The following is a 20,000-nucleotide window of genomic DNA, read 5'->3' as shown; positions in this document are numbered from 1 at the left end:
TGTTATAATACCTGTTATAATACCTGTTATAATACCTGTACCTGTATAATATCTAGATTATATCTTAATAACCTGTTCTATGTACCTGTATAATATCTAGATTATATCTTAATAACCTGTTCTATGTACATGTATTATATCTTTAATAACCTGTACCTGTTCTATGTGCCTGTATAATATCTAGATTATATTTTAATAACCTGTACCTGTATACTATCTAGATTATATCTTAATAACCTGTTCTATGTACATGTATTATATCTTTAATAACCTGTACCTGTTCTATGTGCCTGTATAATATCTAGATTATATTTTAATAACCTGTTCTATGTACATGTATTATATCTTTAATAACCTGTACCTGTTCTATGTGCCTGTATAATATCTAGATTATATCTTTAATAACCTGTTCTATGTACCTGTATAATATCTAGATTATATCTTAATAACCTGTTCTATGTACCTGTATAATATCTAGATTATATCTTTAATAACCTGTTCTATGTACCTGTATAATATCTAAATTATATCTTAATAACCTGTTCTATGTACCTGTATAATATCTAGATTATATCTTAATAACCTGTTCTATGTACCTGTATAATATCTAGATTATATCTTAATAACCTGTTCTATGTACCTGTATAATATCTAGATTATATCTTAATAACCTGTTCTATGTACCTGTATAATATCTAGATTATATCTTAATAACCTGTTCTATGTACCTGTATACTATCTAGATTATATCTTTAATAACCTGTTCTATGTACATGTATTATATCTTTAATAACCTGTACCTGTTCTATGTGCCTGTATACTATCTAGATTATATCTTTAATAACCTGTTCTATGTACCTGTATACTATCTAAATTATATCTTAATAACCTGTACCTGTATAATATCTAGATTATATCTTAATAACCTGTTCTATGTACCTGTATAATATCTAGATTAAATCTTATTAACCTGTTCTATGTGCCTGCATAATATATATATTTAATCTTATTAACCTGTTCTATGTACCTGTATGCTATCTAGATTATATCTTAATAACCTGTTCTATGTACCTGTATACTATCTAGATTATATCTAGATTATATCTTAATAACCTGTACCTGTATAATATCTAGATTATATCTTAATAACCTGTTCTATGTACCTGTATAATATCTAGATTATATCTTTAATAACCTTTACCTGTTCTATGTACCTGTATAATATCTAGATTATATCTTAATAACCTGTACCTGTATAATATCTAGATTTTATCTTAATAACCTGTACCTGTATAATATCTAGATTATATCTTAATAACCTGTTCTATGTACCTGTATAATATCTAGATTATATCTGTAATAACCTGTACCTGTATAATATCTAGATGATATCTTTAATAACCTTTACCTGTTCTATGTACCTGTATAATATCTAGATTATATCTTAATAACCTGTACCTGTATAATATCTAGATTTTATCTTAATAACCTGTACCTGTATAATATGTAGATTATATCTTTAATAACCTTTACCTGTTCTATGTACCTGTATAATATCTAGATTATATTTTATTAACCTGTTCTATGTACATGTATTATATCTTTAATAACCTGTACCTGTATAATATCTAGATTTTATCTTAATAACCTGTATAATATCTAGATTATATTTTAATAACCTGTTCTATGTACCTGTATAATATCTAGATTATATCTTTAATAACCTGTACCTGTATAATATGTAGATTATATCTTTAATAACCTTCACCTGTTCTATGTGCCTGTATAATATCTAGATGATATCTTAATAACCTGTTCTATGTGCCTGTATAATATCTAGATTATATCTTAATAACCTGTTCTATGTGCCTGTATAATATCTAGATTATATCTTAATAACCTGTACCTGTATAATATCTAGATTATATCTTAATAACCTGTACCTGTATAATATCTAGATTATATCTTAATAACCTGTTCTATGTACCTGTATACTATCTAGATTATATCTTAATAACCTGTTCTATGTACCTGTATAATATCTAGATTATATCTTAATAACCTGTTCTATGTACATGTATTATATCTTTAATAACCTGTACTTGTTCTATGTGCCTGTATAATATCTAGATTATATTTTAATAACCTGTACCTGTATACTATCTAGATTATATCTTAATAACCTGTTCTATGTACATGTATTATATCTTTAATAACCTGTACCTGTTCTATGTGCCTGTATAATATCTAGATTATATTTTAATAACCTGTACCTGTATACTATCTAGATTATATCTTAATAACCTGTTCTATGTACATGTATTATATCTTTAATAACCTGTACCTGTTCTATGTGCCTGTATAATATCTAGATTATATCTTAATAACCTGTTCTATGTGCCTGTATAATATCTAGATTATATTTTAATAACCTGTTCTATGTACATGTATTATATCTTTAATAACCTGTACCTGTTCTATGTGCCTGTATAATATCTAGATTATATCTTTAATAACCTGTTCTATGTACCTGTATAATATCTAGATTATATCTTAATAACCTGTTCTATGTACCTGTATAATATCTAGATTATATCTTAATAACCTGTTCTATGTACCTGTATAATATCTAGATTATATCTTAATAACCTGTTCTATGTACCTGTATAATATCTAGATTATATCTTAATAACCTGTTCTATGTACCTGTATACTATCTAGATTATATCGTTAATAACCTGTTCTATGTACCTGTATAATATCTAGATTATATCTTTAATAACCTGTACCTGTATAATATGTAGATTATATCTTTAATAACCTGTACCTGTTCTATGTGCCTGTATACTATCTAGATTATATCTTTAATAACCTGTTCTATGTACCTGTATACTATCTAAATTATATCTTAATAACCTGTACCTGTATAATATCTAGATTATATCTTAATAACCTGTTCTATGTACCTGTATAATATCTAGATTAAATCTTATTAACCTGTTCTATGTGCCTGCATAATATATAGATTTAATCTTATTAACCTGTTCTATGTACCTGTATGCTATCTAGATTATATCTTAATAACCTGTTCTATGTACCTGTATACTATCTAGATTATATCTTTAATAACCTGTACCTGTTCTATGTACCTGTATAATATCTAGATTATATCTTAATAACCTGTACCTGTATAATATCTAGATTTTATCTTAATAACCTGTACCTGTATAATATCTAGATTATATCTTAATAACTTTTTCTATGTACCTGTATAATATCTAGATTATATCTGTAATAACCTGTACCTGTATAATATCTAGATTATATCTTTAATAACCTTTACCTGTTCTATGTACCTGTATAATATCTAGATTATATCTTAATAACCTGTACCTGTATAATATCTAGATTTTATCTTAATAACCTGTACCTGTATAATATGTAGATTATATCTTTAATAACCTTTACCTGTTCTATGTACCTGTATAATATCTAGATTATATTTTATTAACCTGTTCTATGTACCTGTACACTATCTAGATTATATATTTAATAACCTGTTCTATGTACATGTATTATATCTTTAATAACCTGTACCTGTATAATATCTAGATTTTATCTTAATAACCTGTATAATATCTAGATTATATTTTAATAACCTGTTCTATGTACCTGTATAATATCTAGATTATATCTTTAATAACCTGTACCTGTATAATATGTAGATTATATCTTTAATAACCTTCACCTGTTCTATGTGCCTGTATAATATCTAGATGATATCTTAATAACCTGTTCTATGTGCCTGTATAATATCTAGATTATATCTTAATAACCTGTTCTATGTGCCTGTATAATATCTAGATTATATCTTAATAACCTGTGCCTGTATAATATCTAGATTATATCTTAATAACCTGTACCTGTATAATATCTAGATTATATCTTAATAACCTGTACCTGTATAATATCTAGATTATATCTTAATAACCTGTTCTATGTACCTGTATACTATCTAGATTATATCTTATTAACCTGTTCTATGTACCTGTATAATATCTAGATTATATCTTAATAACCTGTTCTATGTACATGTATTATATCTTTAATAACCTGTACCTGTTCTATGTGCCTGTATAATATCTAGATTATATTTTAATAACCTGTACCTGTATACTATCTAGATTATATCTTAATAACCTGTTCTATGTACATGTATTATATCTTTAATAACCTGTACCTGTTCTATGTGCCTGTATAATATCTAGATTATATTTTAATAACCTGTACCTGTATACTATCTAGATTATATCTTAATAACCTGTTCTATGTACATGTATTATATCTTTAATAACCTGTACCTGTTCTATGTGCCTGTATAATATCTAGATTATATCTTAATAACCTGTACTATGTGCCTGTATAATATCTAGATTATATTTTAATAACCTGTTCTATGTACATGTATTATATCTTTAATAACCTGTACCTGTTCTATGTGCCTGTATAATATCTAGATTATATCTTTAATAACCTGTTCTATGTACCTGTATAATATCTAGATTATATCTTAATAACCTGTTCTATGTACCTGTATAATATCTAGATTATATCTTTAATAACCTGTTCTATGTACCTGTATAATATCTAGATTATATCTTAATAACCTGTTCTATGTACCTGTATAATATCTAGATTATATCTTAATAACCTGTTCTATGTACCTGTATAATATCTAGATTATATCTTAATAACCTGTTCTATGTACCTGTATAATATCTAGATTATATCTTAATAACCTGTTCTATGTACCTGTATAATATCTAGATTATATTTTAATAACCTGTTCTATGTACCTGTATAATATCTAGATTATATCTTAATAACCTGTTCTATGTACCTGTATACTATCTAGATTATATCTTTAATAACCTGTTCTATGTACATGTATTATATCTTTAATAACCTGTACCTGTTCTATGTGCCTGTATACTATCTAGATTATATCTTTAATAACCTGTTCTATGTACCTGTATACTATCTAAATTATATCTTAATAACCTGTACCTGTATAATATCTAGATTATATCTTAATAACCTGTTCTATGTACCTGTATAATATCTAGATTAAATCTTATTAACCTGTTCTATGTGCCTGCATAATATATAGATTTAATCTTATTAACCTGTTCTATGTACCTGTATGCTATCTAGATTATATCTTAATAACCTGTTCTATGTACCTGTATACTATCTAGATTATATCTAGATTATATCTTAATAACCTGTACCTGTATAATATCTAGATTATATCTTAATAACCTGTTCTATGTACCTGTATACTATCTAGATTATATCTTTAATAACCTGTACCTGTTCTATGTACCTGTATAATATCTAGATTATATCTTAATAACCTGTACCTGTATATTATCTAGATTTTATCTTAATAACCTGTACCTGTATAATATCTAGATTATATCTTAATAACCTGTTCTATGTACCTGTATAATATCTAGATTATATCTGTAATAACCTGTACCTGTATAATATCTAGATTATATCTTTAATAACCTTTACCTGTTCTTTGTACCTGTATAATATCTAGATTATATCTTAATAACCTGTACCTGTATAATATCTAGATTTTATCTTAATAACCTGTACCTGTATAATATCTAGATTATATTTTATTAACCTGTTCTATGTACCTGTATACTATCTAGATTATATATTTAATAACCTGTTCTATGTACATGTATTATATCTTTAATAACCTGTACCTGTATAATATCTAGATTATATCTTAATAACCTGTATAATATCTAGATTATATCTTAATAACCTGTTCTATGTACCTGTATAATATCTAGATTATATCTTTAATAACCTGTACCTGTATAATATGTAGATTATATCTTTAATAACCTTCACCTGTTCTATGTGCCTGTATAATATCTAGATGATATCTTAATAACCTGTTCTATGTGCCTGTATAATATCTAGATTATATCTTAATAACCTGTTCTATGTGCCTGTATAATATCTAGATTATATCTTAATAACCTGTACCTGTATAATATCTAGATTATATCTTAATAACCTGTACCTGTATAATATCTAGATTATATCTTAATAACCTGTTCTATGTACCTGTATACTATCTAGATTATATCTTAATAACCTGTTCTATGTACCTGTATAATATCTAGATTATATCTTAATAACCTGTTCTATGTGCCTGTATAATATCTAGATTATATTTTAATAACCTGTTCTATGTACATGTATTATATCTTTAATAACCTGTACCTGTTCTATGTGCCTGTATAATATCTAGATTATATCTTTAATAACCTGTTCTATGTACCTGTATAATATCTAGATTATATCTTAATAACCTGTTCTATGTACATGTATTATATCTTTAATAACCTGTACCTGTTCTATGTGCCTGTATAATATCTAGATTATATTTTAATAACCTGTACCTGTATACTATCTAGATTATATCTTAATAACCTGTTCTATGTACATGTATTATATCTTTAATAACCTGTACCTGTTCTATGTGCCTGTATAATATCTAGATTATATTTTAATAACCTGTACCTGTATACTATCTAGATTATATCTTAATAACCTGTTCTATGTACATGTATTATATCTTTAATAACCTGTACCTGTTCTATGTGCCTGTATAATATCTAGATTATATTTTAATAACCTGTACCTGTATACTATCTAGATTATATCTTAATAACCTGTTCTATGTACATGTATTATATCTTTAATAACCTGTACCTGTTCTATGTGCCTGTATAATATCTAGATTATATCTTAATAACCTGTTCTATGTGCCTGTATAATATCTAGATTATATCTTAATAACCTGTTCTATGTGCCTGTATAATATCTAGATTATATTTTAATAACCTGTTCTATGTACATGTATTATATCTTTAATAACCTGTACCTGTTCTATGTGCCTGTATAATATCTAGATTATATCTTTAATAACCTGTTCTATGTACCTGTATAATATCTAGATTATATCTTAATAACCTGTTCTATGTACCTGTATAATATCTAGATTATATCTTTAATAACCTGTTCTATGTACCTGTATAATATCTAGATTATATCTTAATAACCTGTTCTATGTACCTGTATAATATCTAGATTATATCTTAATAACCTGTTCTATGTACCTGTATAATATCTAGATTATATCTTAATAACCTGTTCTATGTACCTGTATAATATCTAGATTATATCTTAATAACCTGTTCTATGTACCTGTATAATATCTAGATTATATCTTAATAACCTGTTCTATGTACCTGTATACTATCTAGATTATATCTAGATTATATCTTAATAACCTGTACCTGTATAATATCTAGATTATATCTTAATAACCTGTTCTATGTACCTGTATACTATCTAGATTATATCTTTAATAACCTGTACCTGTTCTATGTACCTGTATAATATCTAGATTATATCTTAATAACCTGTACCTGTATAATATCTAGATTTTATCTTAATAACCTGTACCTGTATAATATCTAGATTATATCTTAATAACCTGTTCTATGTACCTGTATAATATCTAGATTATATCTGTAATAACCTGTACCTGTATAATATCTAGATTATATCTTTAATAACCTTTACCTGTTCTATGTACCTGTATAATATCTAGATTATATCTTAATAACCTGTACCTGTATAATATCTAGATTTTATCTTAATAACCTGTACCTGTATAATATGTAGATTATATCTTTAATAACCTTTACCTGTTCTATGTACCTGTATAATATCTAGATTATATTTTATTAACCTGTTCTATGTACCTGTATACTATCTAGATTATATATTTAATAACCTGTTCTATGTACATGTATTATATCTTTAATAACCTGTACCTGTATAATATCTAGATTATATCTTAATAACCTGTATAATATCTAGATTATATCTTAATAACCTGTTCTATGTACCTGTATAATATCTAGATTATATATTTAATAACCTGTTCTATGTACATGTATTATATCTTTAATAACCTGTACCTGTATAATATCTAGATTATATCTTAATAACCTGTATACTATCTAGATTATATCTTAATAACCTGTTCTATGTACATGTATTATATCTTTAATAACCTTTACCTGTTCTATGTACCTGTATAATATCTAGATTATATTTTATTAACCTGTTCTATGTACCTGTATACTATCTAGATTATATATTTAATAACCTGTTCTATGTACATGTATTATATCTTTAATAACCTGTACCTGTATAATATCTAGATTATATCTTAATAACCTGTATACTATCTAGATTATATCTTAATAACCTGTTCTATGTACATGTATTATATCTTTAATAACCTGTACCTGTTCTATGTGCCTGTATAATATCTAGATTATATTTTAATAACCTGTACCTGTATACTATCTAGATTATATCTTAATAACCTGTTCTATGTACATGTATTATATCTTTAATAACCTGTACCTGTTCTATGTGCCTGTATAATATCTAGATTATATCTTAATAACCTGTTCTATGTGCCTGTATAATATCTAGATTATATCTTAATAACCTGTTCTATGTGCCTGTATAATATCTAGATTATATTTTAATAACCTGTTCTATGTACATGTATTATATCTTTAATAACCTGTACCTGTTCTATGTGCCTGTATAATATCTAGATTATATCTTTAATAACCTGTTCTATGTACCTGTATAATATCTAGATTATATCTTAATAACCTGTTCTATGTACCTGTATAATATCTAGATTATATCTTTAATAACCTGTTCTATGTACCTGTATAATATCTAGATTATATCTTAATAACCTGTTCTATGTACCTGTATAATATCTAGATTATATCTTAATAACCTGTTCTATGTACCTGTATAATATCTAGATTATATCTTAATAACCTGTTCTATGTACCTGTATAATATCTAGATTATATCTTAATAACCTGTTCTATGTACCTGTATAATATCTAGATTATATCTTAATAACCTGTTCTATGTACCTGTATACTATCTAGATTATATCTTTAATAACCTGTTCTATGTACCTGTATACTATCTAAATTATATCTTAATAACCTGTACCTGTATAATATCTAGATTATATCTTAATAACCTGTTCTATGTACCTGTATAATATCTAGATTAAATCTTATTAACCTGTTCTATGTGCCTGCATAATATATAGATTTAATCTTATTAACCTGTTCTATGTACCTGTATGCTATCTAGATTATATCTTAATAACCTGTTCTATGTACCTGTATACTATCTAGATTATATCTAGATTATATCTTAATAACCTGTACCTGTATAATATCTAGATTATATCTTAATAACCTGTTCTATGTACCTGTATACTATCTAGATTATATCTTTAATAACCTGTACCTGTTCTATGTACCTGTATAATATCTAGATTATATCTTAATAACCTGTACCTGTATAATATCTAGATTTTATCTTAATAACCTGTACCTGTATAATATCTAGATTATATCTTAATAACCTGTTCTATGTACCTGTATAATATCTAGATTATATCTGTAATAACCTGTACCTGTATAATATCTAGATTATATCTTTAATAACCTTTACCTGTTCTATGTACCTGTATAATATCTAGATTATATCTTAATAACCTGTACCTGTATAATATCTAGATTTGATCTTAATAACCTGTACCTGTATAATATGTAGATTATATCTTTAATAACCTTTACCTGTTCTATGTACCTGTATAATATCTAGATTATATTTTATTAACCTGTTCTATGTACCTGTATACTATCTAGATTATATATTTAATAACCTGTTCTATGTACATGTATTATATCTTTAATAACCTGTACCTGTATAATATCTAGATTATATCTTAATAACCTGTATAATATCTAGATTATATCTTAATAACCTGTTCTATGTACCTGTATAATATCTAGATTATATCTTTAATAACCTGTACCTGTATAATATGTAGATTATATCTTTAATAACCTTCACCTGTTCTATGTGCCTGTATAATATCTAGATGATATCTTAATAACCTGTTCTATGTGCCTGTATAATATCTAGATTATATCTTAATAACCTGTTCTATGTGCCTGTATAATATCTAGATTATATCTTAATAACCTGTACCTGTATAATATCTAGATTATATCTTAATAACCTGTACCTGTATAATATCTAGATTATATCTTAATAACCTGTTCTATGTACCTGTATACTATCTAGATTATATCTTAATAACCTGTTCTATGTACCTGTATACTATCTAGATTATATCTTAATAACCTGTTCTATGTGCCTGTATAATATCTATATTTTTATCTTTAATAACCTGTTCTATGTACCTGTATAATATCTAGATTATATCTTTAATAACCTGTTCTATGTACCTGTATAATATCTAGATTATATCTTAATAACCTGTTCTATGTGCCTGTATAATATCTAGATTATATCTTAATAACCTGTACCTGTATAATATCTAGATTAAATCTTATTAACCTGTTCTATGTACCTGTATACTATCTAGATTATATCTTAATAACCTGTTCTATGTGCCTGTATAATATCTAGATTATATCTTAATAACCTGTTCTATGTGCCTGTATAATATCTAGATTATATCTTAATAACCTGTACCTGTATAATATCTAGATTAAATCTTACTAACCTGTTCTATGTACCTGTATACTATCTAGATTATATCTTAATAACCTGTTCTATGTACCTGTATAATATCTAGATTATATCTTAATAACCTGTTCTATGTACCTGTATAATATCTAGATTATATCTTAATAACCTGTTCTATGTACCTGTATAATATCTAGATTATATTTTAAATAACCTTTTCTATGCCCTCTCTCTCTCTCTCTCTCCACCCTCTCTATCTCTCTCTTTGCCCCCTCTCTCTATTTGCCCCATCTCTCTCTCCTACCTCTCTTTGCCTCCTCTCTCTCCCCTCTCCCCCCCCCCCCCCCCTATCTCTCCCCCCTCTCCCCCCCTCCTCTCCCCCCTCTCTCCCCCCTCTCCCCCCCTCTCTCTCCCCCCCCTCTTCCCCCCTCCTCTCTCCCCCCTCCTCTCTCCCCTCCTCTTCCCCCCTCCTCTCTCCCCTCCTCTTCCCCCCTCCTCTCTCCCCCCTCTCTCTATCCCCCTCTCTCTCCGCCCTCTCTCTCCCCCCTCTCTCTCTCCCCCCTCTCTCTCTCCCCCCTCCTCTCTCCCCCCTCCTCTCTCCCCCCTCCTCTCTCCCCCCTCTCCCCCCCTCTCTCTCTCCCCCCTCCCCCTCCTCTCTCCCCCCTTCCTCTCTCCCTCCTCTCTCTCCTCTCTCCCCTCCTCTTCCCCCCTCCTCTCTCCCCCCTCTCCTCTCCCCCCTCCTCTCTCCCCTCCTCTCTCCCCCCTCCTCTCTCCCCTCCTCTCTCCCCCCTCTCTCTCTCCCCCCCTCTCTCTCTCCCCCTCTCTCTCTCCCCCTCTCTCTCTCCCCCCCTCTCTCTCTCCCCCCCTCTCTCTCTCCCCCCCTCTCTCTCCCCCCCTCCTCTCTCCCCCTTCCTCTCTCCCCCCTCCTCTCTCCCCCCTCCTCTTCCCCCTTCCTCTCTCCCCCTTCCTCTCTCCCCCCTCCTCTCTCCCCCCTCCTCTCTCCCCCCCCCCCCCTCCTCTCCCCAGCCAAAGCCATCTCCTGTCTTGTCTACAGTGAATAAGACTCTGACAGTGCCAGGTAGGAGAGTCTACAACAAGACCACCGGCTCAGACAGCAACACCAGTACCCACTCCCAGCCCAGCTCTCCTGTTACCAAGACCAGGTAACACACCTTAACATAGAGACACCAGTACCCACTCCCAGCCCAGCTCTCCTGTTACCAAGACCAGGTAACACACCTTAACATAGAGACACCAGTACCCACTCCCAGCCCAGCTCTCCTGTTACCAAGACCAGGTAACACACCTTAACATAGAGACACCAGTACCCACTCCCAGCCCAGCTCTCCTGTTACCAAGACCAGGTAACACACCTTAACATAGAGACACCAGTACCCACTCCCAGCCCAGCTCTCCTGTTACCAAGACCAGGTAACACACCTTAACATAGAGACACCAGTACCCACTCCCAGCCCAGCTCTCCTGTTACCAAGACCAGGTAACACACCTTAACATAGAGACACCAGTACCCACTCCCAGCCCAGCTCTCCTGTTACCAAGACCAGGTAACACACCTTAACATAGAGACACCAGTACCCACTCCCAGCCCAGCTCTCCTGTTACCAAGACCAGGTAACACACCTTAACATAGAGACACCAGTACCCACTCCTAGCCCAGCTCTCCTGTTACCAAGACCAGGTAACACACCTTAACATAGAGACACCAGTACCCACTCCCAGCACAGCTCTCCTGTTACCAAGACCAGGTAACACACCTTCAGACCGCTATGCACTGTCTGATTTAGGAGAGATGAAGAGGAGAGGCCGTGTACTGTCTGATTTAGGAGAGATGAAGAGGAGAGGCCGTGTACTGTCTGATTTAGGAGAGATGAAGAGGAGAGGCCGTGTACTGTCTGATTTAGGAGAGATGAAGAGGAGAGGCATGTACTGTCTGGTTTAGGAGAGATGAAGAGGAGAGGCCATGTACTGTCTGATTTAGGAGAGATGAAGAGGAGAGGCCATGTTCTGTCTGATTTAGGAGAGATGAAGAGGAGAGGCATGTACTGTCTGCGGGCTAGTCCTTCTCCTACGGGCTAGTCCTCCTCCTACGGGCTAGGCCTCCTCCTCCTGCGGGCTAGGCCTCCTCCTCCTGCGGGCTAGGCCTCCTCCTCCTGCGGGCTAGGCCTCCTCCTCCTACGGGCTAGGCCTCCTCCTCCTGCGGGCTAGGCCTCCTCCTCCTGCGGGCTAGGCCTCCTCCTCCTGCGGGCTAGGCCTCCTCCTCCTGCGGGCTAGGCTTCCTAGAAGAAGCATGACACTATAATAATAAAATAAAACATTTTTACACCTGAACACACACCATTAATATAGACTTACGCCTAAACGCACACTTCCTGTTGATGTCAATCCCCTTCCTGTCCTGTAGGGATGTTGTGACGGAGTCGTCAGAGGGCGGGGCGAGAGAGAATGAAGAGAACCCTGTTATCACCAAGACGGACGACGGGAAGAAGGTGAGAGAGAAAGGTCTTTGATTCCTCCTGACCTAAACTGACCCCTCAGACCCCCTAAACTGACCCCTCAGACCACCTAAACGGACCTCTCAGACCACCTAAACTGACCCCTCAGACCACCTAAACTGACCCCTCAGACCACCTAAACGGACCTCTCAGACCACCTAAACTGACCCCTCAGACCACCTAAACGGACCTCTCAGACCACCTAAACGGACCTCTCAGACCACCTAAACTGACCCCTCAGACCACCTAAACTGACCCCACAGACCACCTAAACTGACCCCACAGACCACCTAAACGGACCTCTCAGACCACCTAAACTGACCCCTCAGACCACCTAAACGGACCTCTCAGACCACCTAAACTGACCTCTCAGACCACCTAAACTGACCCCTCAGACCACCTAAACTGACCCCACAGACCACCTAAACTGACCCCACAGACCACCTAAACTGACCCCACAGACCACCTAAACTGACCCCTCAGACCTAAACTGACCCCTCAGACCACCTATGTTCACCTCGTCATGTTAGTTCAATTAACCCTGTGAAACCTCATCATATTAGTTAATTTAACTCTGTGAAACCTCATCATGTTAGTTCATTTAACTCTGTGAAACCTCATCATGTTAGTTCATTTAACTCTGTGAAACCTCATCATTGTTAGTTCATTTAACCCTGTGAAACCTCATATTAGTTTATTTAACCCTGTGAAACCTCATATTAGTTTATTTAACCCTGTGAAATCTCGTCATATTAGTTCATTTACCCCTGTGAAACCTCATCATTGTTAGTTCATTTAACCCTGTGAAACCTCGTCATATTAGTTCATTTACCCCTGTGAAACCTCATATTAGTTAATTTAACTCTGTGAAACCTCGTCATGTTAGAGTTCATTTAACCCTGTGAAACCTTGTCATGTTAGTTCATTTAACCCTGTGAAACCTCGTCATATTAGTTCATTTAACCCTGTGAAACCTCGTCATGTTAGTTCATTTAACCCTGTGAAACCTCGTCATATTAGTTCATTTAACCCTGTGAAACCTCGTCATGTTAGTTCATTTAACCCTGTGAAACCTCGTCATATTAGTTCATTTAACCCTGTGAAACCTCGTCATATTAGTTCATTTAACCCTGTGAAACCTCGTCATATTAGTTCATTTAACTCTGTGAAACCTCATATTTTTTCCTTCTCTAATTGTGTATATTTTTAACACTTCACATCCTCTCCCCTCTCTCAGGAGGACACAGTGACCTCTGACCTCACCACAGGTGCGTCAACCATCCCCAAACCTCGCCGCGGACGCCCCCCCAAGGCCACACCCTCCCCTCTGGCCAATGAGAAGGAAGGAGGGGCAGGCAAAGGCAGGAAGAGGGCGGCACCTGCCCAGGACTCCGCCCCCTCGGGGGAGCCAAACTCCATCAAGATCCCTAAAGCTGAGGATGTGACGCAGATCCTAGACCTGCAGAGGTGAGGAGAGACAGATCCTAGACCTGGTGAGGGGAGACAGATCCTAGACCTGGTGAGGGGAGACAGATCCTAGACCTGGTGAGGGGAGACAGATCCTAGACCTGGTGAGGAGAGACAGATCCTAGACCTGGTGAGGTGAGGGGAGCCAGATCCTAGACCTGGTGAGGTGAGGGGAGCCAGATCCTAGACCTGGTGAGGTGAGACAGATCCTAGACCTGGTGAGGTGAGGGGAGCCAGATTCTAGACCTGGTAAGGGGAGGAGAGACAGATCCTAGACCTGGTGAGGGGAGGAGAGACAGATCCTAGACCTGGTGAGGTGAGGGGAGCCAGATCCTAGACCTGGTGAGGGGAGGAGAGACAGATCCTAGACCTGGTGAGGGGAGGAGAGACAGATCCTAGACCTGGTGAGGGGAGGAGAGACAGATCCTAGACCTGGTGAGGGGAGGAGAGACAGATCCTAGACCTGGTGAGGTGAGGGGAGCCAGATCCTAGACCTGGTGATGTGAGGAGAGACAGATCCTAGACCTGGTGTGGTGAGGTGAGGAGAGACAGATCCTAGACCTGGTGAGGTGAGGGGAGCCAGATCCTAGACCTGGTAAGGGGAGGAGAGACAGATCCTAGACCTGGTGAGGGGAGGAGAGACAGATCCTAGACCTGGTGAGGGGAGGAGAGACCGATCCTAGACCTGGTGAGGGGAGGAGAGACAGATCCTAGACCTGGTGAGGGGAGGAGAGACAGATCCTAGACCTGGTGAGGTGAGGAGAGACAGATCCTAGACCTGTTGAGGGGAGGAGAGACAGATCCTAGACCTGGTGAGGGGAGGAGAGACAGATCCTAGACCTGGTGAGGTGAGGAGAGACAGATCCTAGACCTGGTGAGGGGAGGAGAGACAGATCCTAGACCTGGTGAGGTGAGGGGAGCCAGATCCTAGACCTGGTGAGGTGAGGAGAGACAGATCCTAGACCTGGTGAGTTGAGGAGAGACAGATCCTAGACCTGGTGAGGTGAGGAGAAACAGATCCTAGACCTGGTGAGGTGAGGAGAGACAGATCCTAGACCTGGTGAGGTGAGGAGAGACAGATCCTAGACCTGGTGAGGTGAGGAGAGACAGATCCTAGACCTGGTGAGGTGAGGAGAGACAGATCCTAGACCTGGTGAGGTGAGGAGAGACAGATCCTAGACCTGGTGAGGTGAGGAGAGACAGATCCTAGACCTGGTGAGGTGAGGAGAGACAGATCCTAGACCTGGTGAGGTGAGGAGAGACAGATCCTAGACCTGGTGAGGTGAGGGGAGACAGATCCTACACATTTCAGCTAAAGAAATTAAAGTGTCTATTGTTTTGTTGCTATATAGAATAATAGGGTGTGTGTGTGTGTGTGTGTGTGTGTGTGTACTGTGCAGGTCTCTAAGGTCCTCCCTTCTTGTTTCAGGTAAACAGCAGACCACTGCAGCCCAGATCAAGACCCTAAAGAAACTCTCTCTTTCTCTCTCTTTCTCTCTCTCTTTCTCTCTTTCTCTCTGTCTCTCTCTCCAGCTCTTCAGGCCTCTCTCTCTCTCTCCAGACTCTTCTAGGATGAAAGGCCTTGTAGTCCTGATCTTATTCTCCGTTGTATGTGGGTCTTAATCTCCAAAACATTGTTTTCGTTGCTCTTTATCTTTTGTGGAGCAGTTGTTTTGAAAAGAAATATTTCCAAACCGTTTTAATCTGGTTTTGATTACAAAACAAGTTGTTGCTTATTAAATTCCCCCCCAGGATATATTGCCTCTTCCTCCTCTATCCCCTACTTCCTGTCTCTCTCTGTCCCCTCCTTCCTGTCTCTCTCTGTGCCCTCCTTCCTGTCTCTCTCTGTCCCCTCCTTCCTGTCTCTCTCTCTGTCCCCTCCTTCCTGTCTCTCTCTCTGTCCCCTCCTTCCTGTCTCTCTCTCTGTCCCCTCCTTCCTGTCTCTCTCTCTGTCCCCTCCTTCCTGTCTATCTCTGTCCCCTCCTTCCTGTCTCTCTCTCTGTCCCCTCCTTCCTGTCTCTCTCTCTGTCCCCTCCTTCCTGTCTCTCTCTCTGTCCCCTCCTTCCTGTCTCTCTCTCTGTCCCCTCCTTCCTGTCTCTCTCTCTGTCCCCTCCTTCCTGTCTCTCTCTCTGTCCCCTCCTTCCTGTCTCTCTCTCTGTCCCCTCCTTCCTGTCTCTCTCTCTGTCCCCTCCTTCCTGTCTCTCTCTCTGTCCCCTCCTTCCTGTCTCTCTCTCTGTCCCCTCCTTCCTGTCTCTCTCTCTGTCCCCTCCTTCCTGTCTCTCTCTCTGTCCCCTCCTTCCTGTCTATCTCTGTCCCCTCCTTCCTGTCTCTCTCTCTGTCCCCTCCTTCCTGTCTCTCTCTCTGTCCCCTCCTTCCTGTCTCTCTCTCTGTCCCCTTCTTCCTGTCTCTCTCTCTGTCCCCTCCTTCCTGTCTCTCTATCATCAGTGTGTTTATTTTATATAGTTTAAAACTTGGCTATTATGTACTTAAGCCATATATATACATACTGTATGTTTGGCTGTGATAAACACACAGTTCTTTCTCACACTTGTTTGAGGAGGGAAGGGAGGAAGGAGAGAAGGAATTTGGGCACTCTTCAGAGAAAGCGGTGTTACTGCAGGGGGTGATGATGAAGAGGCAAACAGGACTTATTTTCCTTTCGATATCTTTTTAGCAGTCAAAACATTGAGAACTTTGAAATTAAAATTTGTATTGAAATTTAAGTCTGGTTAATTACTTGGGGGGGGGCTTCAGTTGAATGTTACAGCATCTTCTACACATTTGGTCTGAGAAGTGACATTAGAGATACCAGCTGATCTGTGATCGCTTGCTCTCCCCTGGCCTTCCCAGGGAGATGGATTCCAGCTGATCTGTGATCGTTTGCTCTCCCCTGGCCTGCCCAGGGAGATGGATTCCAGCTGATCTGTGATCGCTTGCTCTCCCCTGGCCTTCCCAGGGAGATGGATTCCGGCTGATCTGTGATCGCTTGCTCTCCCCTGGCCTTCCCAGGGAGATGGATTCCAGCTGATCTGTGATCGCTTGCTCTCCCCTGGCCTTCCCAGGGAGATGGATTCCAGCTGATCTGTGATCGCTTGCTCTCCCCTGGCCTTCCCAGGGAGATGGATTCCAGCTGATCTGTGATCGTTTGCTCTCCCCTGGCCTGCCCAGGGAGATGGATTCCAGCTGATCTGTGATCGCTTGCTCTCCCCTGGCCTTCCCAGGGAGATGGATTCCGGCTGATCTGTGATCGCTTGCTCTCCCCTGGCCTTCCCAGGGAGATGGATTCCAGCTGATCTGTGATCGCTTGCTCTCCCCTGGCCTTCCCAGGGAGATGGATTCCAGCTGATCTGTGATCGCTTGCTCTCCCCTGGCCTTCCCAGGGAGATGGATTCCAGCTGATCTGTGATCGCTTGCTCTCCCCTGGCCTTACGGTCAATGTTTCTTCTTGCTTGTCTTGAATTAAAGGAAATATTTTTTAACAGAAGGACTTCAGAAAATGAAATGCGATTCTCTTTTATAACCTTGCAAGTTTATTTCTATATTTTAGTCAGAAAAGCGTTTTCATTTCTGCCTTGACGTAGATGTTTCAGGGATGGGTTTTCACATTTAATTTTTAAGCAGAAAATAAAATCCTTTGTAGATGTAATGCGTTACTTTACTGTGTTATACTTCAGACCAAGAGTCGATTCTCCAATACTTCCGTTTGCTCATCAATTCATGCATCTTGGTTGGAAGTAGGAGATGGAAGGGTGGACAGCAGGTAACCCAGACCTCCAGGAGGTTACTACAGCAGGTAACCCAGACCTCCAGGAGGTTACTACAGCAGGTAACCCAGACCTCCAGTAGGTTACTACAGCAGGTAACCCAGACCTCCAGGAGGTTACTACAGGAGGTGGACAGCAGGTAACCCAGACCTCCAGGAGGTTACTACAGCAGGTAACCCAGACCTCCAGGAGGTTACTACAGGAGGTAACCCAGACCTCCAGGAGGTTACTACAGCAGGTAACCCAGACCTCCAGGAGGTTACTACAGGAGGTGGACAGCAGGTAACCCAGACCTCCAGTAGGTTACTACAGGAGGTGGACTAGACCCCCAGTAGGTTACTACAGGAGGTGAACTAGACCCCCAGTAGGTTACTACAGGAGGTAGACTAGACCCCCAGTAGGTTACTACAGCAGGTAGACTAGACCCCCAGTAGGTTACTACAGGAGGTAGACTAGACCTTCAGTACGTTACCACAGCAGGTAAACTAGACCCCCAGTATGTTACTACAGGAGGTAGACTAGACACCCATTAGGTTAATACAGCAGGTAGACTAGACCCCCCAGTAGGTTACGACAGGAGGTAGACTAGACCCCCAGTGGGTTACTACAAAAGGTAGACTAGACCTCCAGTGGGTTACTACAGGAGGTAGACTAGACCCCCAGTGGGTTACTACAGGAGGTAGACTAGACCCCCAGTATGTTACTACAGGAGGTAGACTAGACCTCCAGTAGGTTACTACAGCAGGTAGACTAGACACCCAGTAGGTTACTACAGGAGGTGGACAGCAGGTAGACTAGACCCCCAGGAGGTTACTACAGGAGGTAGACTAGACCTCCAGTATGTTACTACAGGAGGTGGACAGCAGGTAGACTAGACTCCCAGTAGGTTACTACAGGAGGTAGACTAGACCTCCAGTAGGTTACTACAGGAGGTGGACAGCGGTTCGAGCGTTGGATCAGTCATTTAAAGATCGCTGGTTTGAGACAAAATATCTTTGAAATTGATGAATGTTCCTTTTTTACAAAACCAGACTGATCTTTAAAGGGATGTGTAAATGTATTAAACATATGAAGACTGATCCTTAAAGGGGATGTATTAAACACATGAAGACTGATCCTTAAAGGGGATGTATTAAAACTGGTCCTTAAAGGGATGTGTAAATGTATTAAACACATGAAGACTGATCCTTAAAGGGATGTGTAAATGTATTAAACACATGAAGACTGATCCTTAAAGGGGATGTATTAAACACATGAAAACTGGTCCTTAAAGGGATGTATTAAACACATGAAAACTGATCCTTAAAGGGATGTGTAAATGTATTAAACACATGAAGACTGATCCTTAAAGGGGATGTATTAAAACTGGTCCTTAAAGGGGATGTATTAAACACATGAAAACTGATCCTTAAAGGGATGTGTAAATGTATAAAACACATGAAGACTGGTCCTTAAAGGGGATGTATTAAACACATGAAGACTGGTCCTTAAAGGGATGTGTAAATGTATTAAACACATGAAGACTGGTCCTTAAAGGGGA

The 20,000-nt window shown here is 37.2% G+C and overlaps 1 protein-coding gene across 7 annotated transcripts in view; it reads left to right on the top strand.

Moving 5' to 3' along the window:
- Positions 1 to 16,567, top strand: part of LOC118936834 (sister chromatid cohesion protein PDS5 homolog A) — a 90,386-nt gene extending 73,819 nt beyond the window's left edge. For 6 of the 7 annotated variants that reach the window (XM_036934259.1, XM_036934260.1, XM_036934263.1 and 3 more), the window contains 4 exons: positions 11,743 to 11,879; positions 13,139 to 13,223; positions 14,467 to 14,696; positions 16,126 to 16,567. In XM_036934259.1, the coding sequence (XP_036790154.1) occupies positions 11,743 to 11,879; positions 13,139 to 13,223; positions 14,467 to 14,696; positions 16,126 to 16,129 (456 nt within the window). In that variant the 3' untranslated portion in view covers positions 16,130 to 16,567. The remainder of the gene's footprint in view (positions 1 to 11,742; positions 11,880 to 13,138; positions 13,224 to 14,466; positions 14,697 to 16,125) is intronic. The other variant, XM_036934264.1, reaches the window with a different exon arrangement.
- The last annotated feature ends 3,433 nt before the right edge of the window (positions 16,568 to 20,000 follow it).

The sequence above is a fragment of the Oncorhynchus mykiss genome, chromosome 10 (assembly GCF_013265735.2).
Source record: "Oncorhynchus mykiss isolate Arlee chromosome 10, USDA_OmykA_1.1, whole genome shotgun sequence".
NCBI classification, from domain to species: domain Eukaryota; kingdom Metazoa; phylum Chordata; class Actinopteri; order Salmoniformes; family Salmonidae; genus Oncorhynchus; species Oncorhynchus mykiss.
This window is presented reverse-complemented; position numbering and strand designations above follow the sequence as displayed.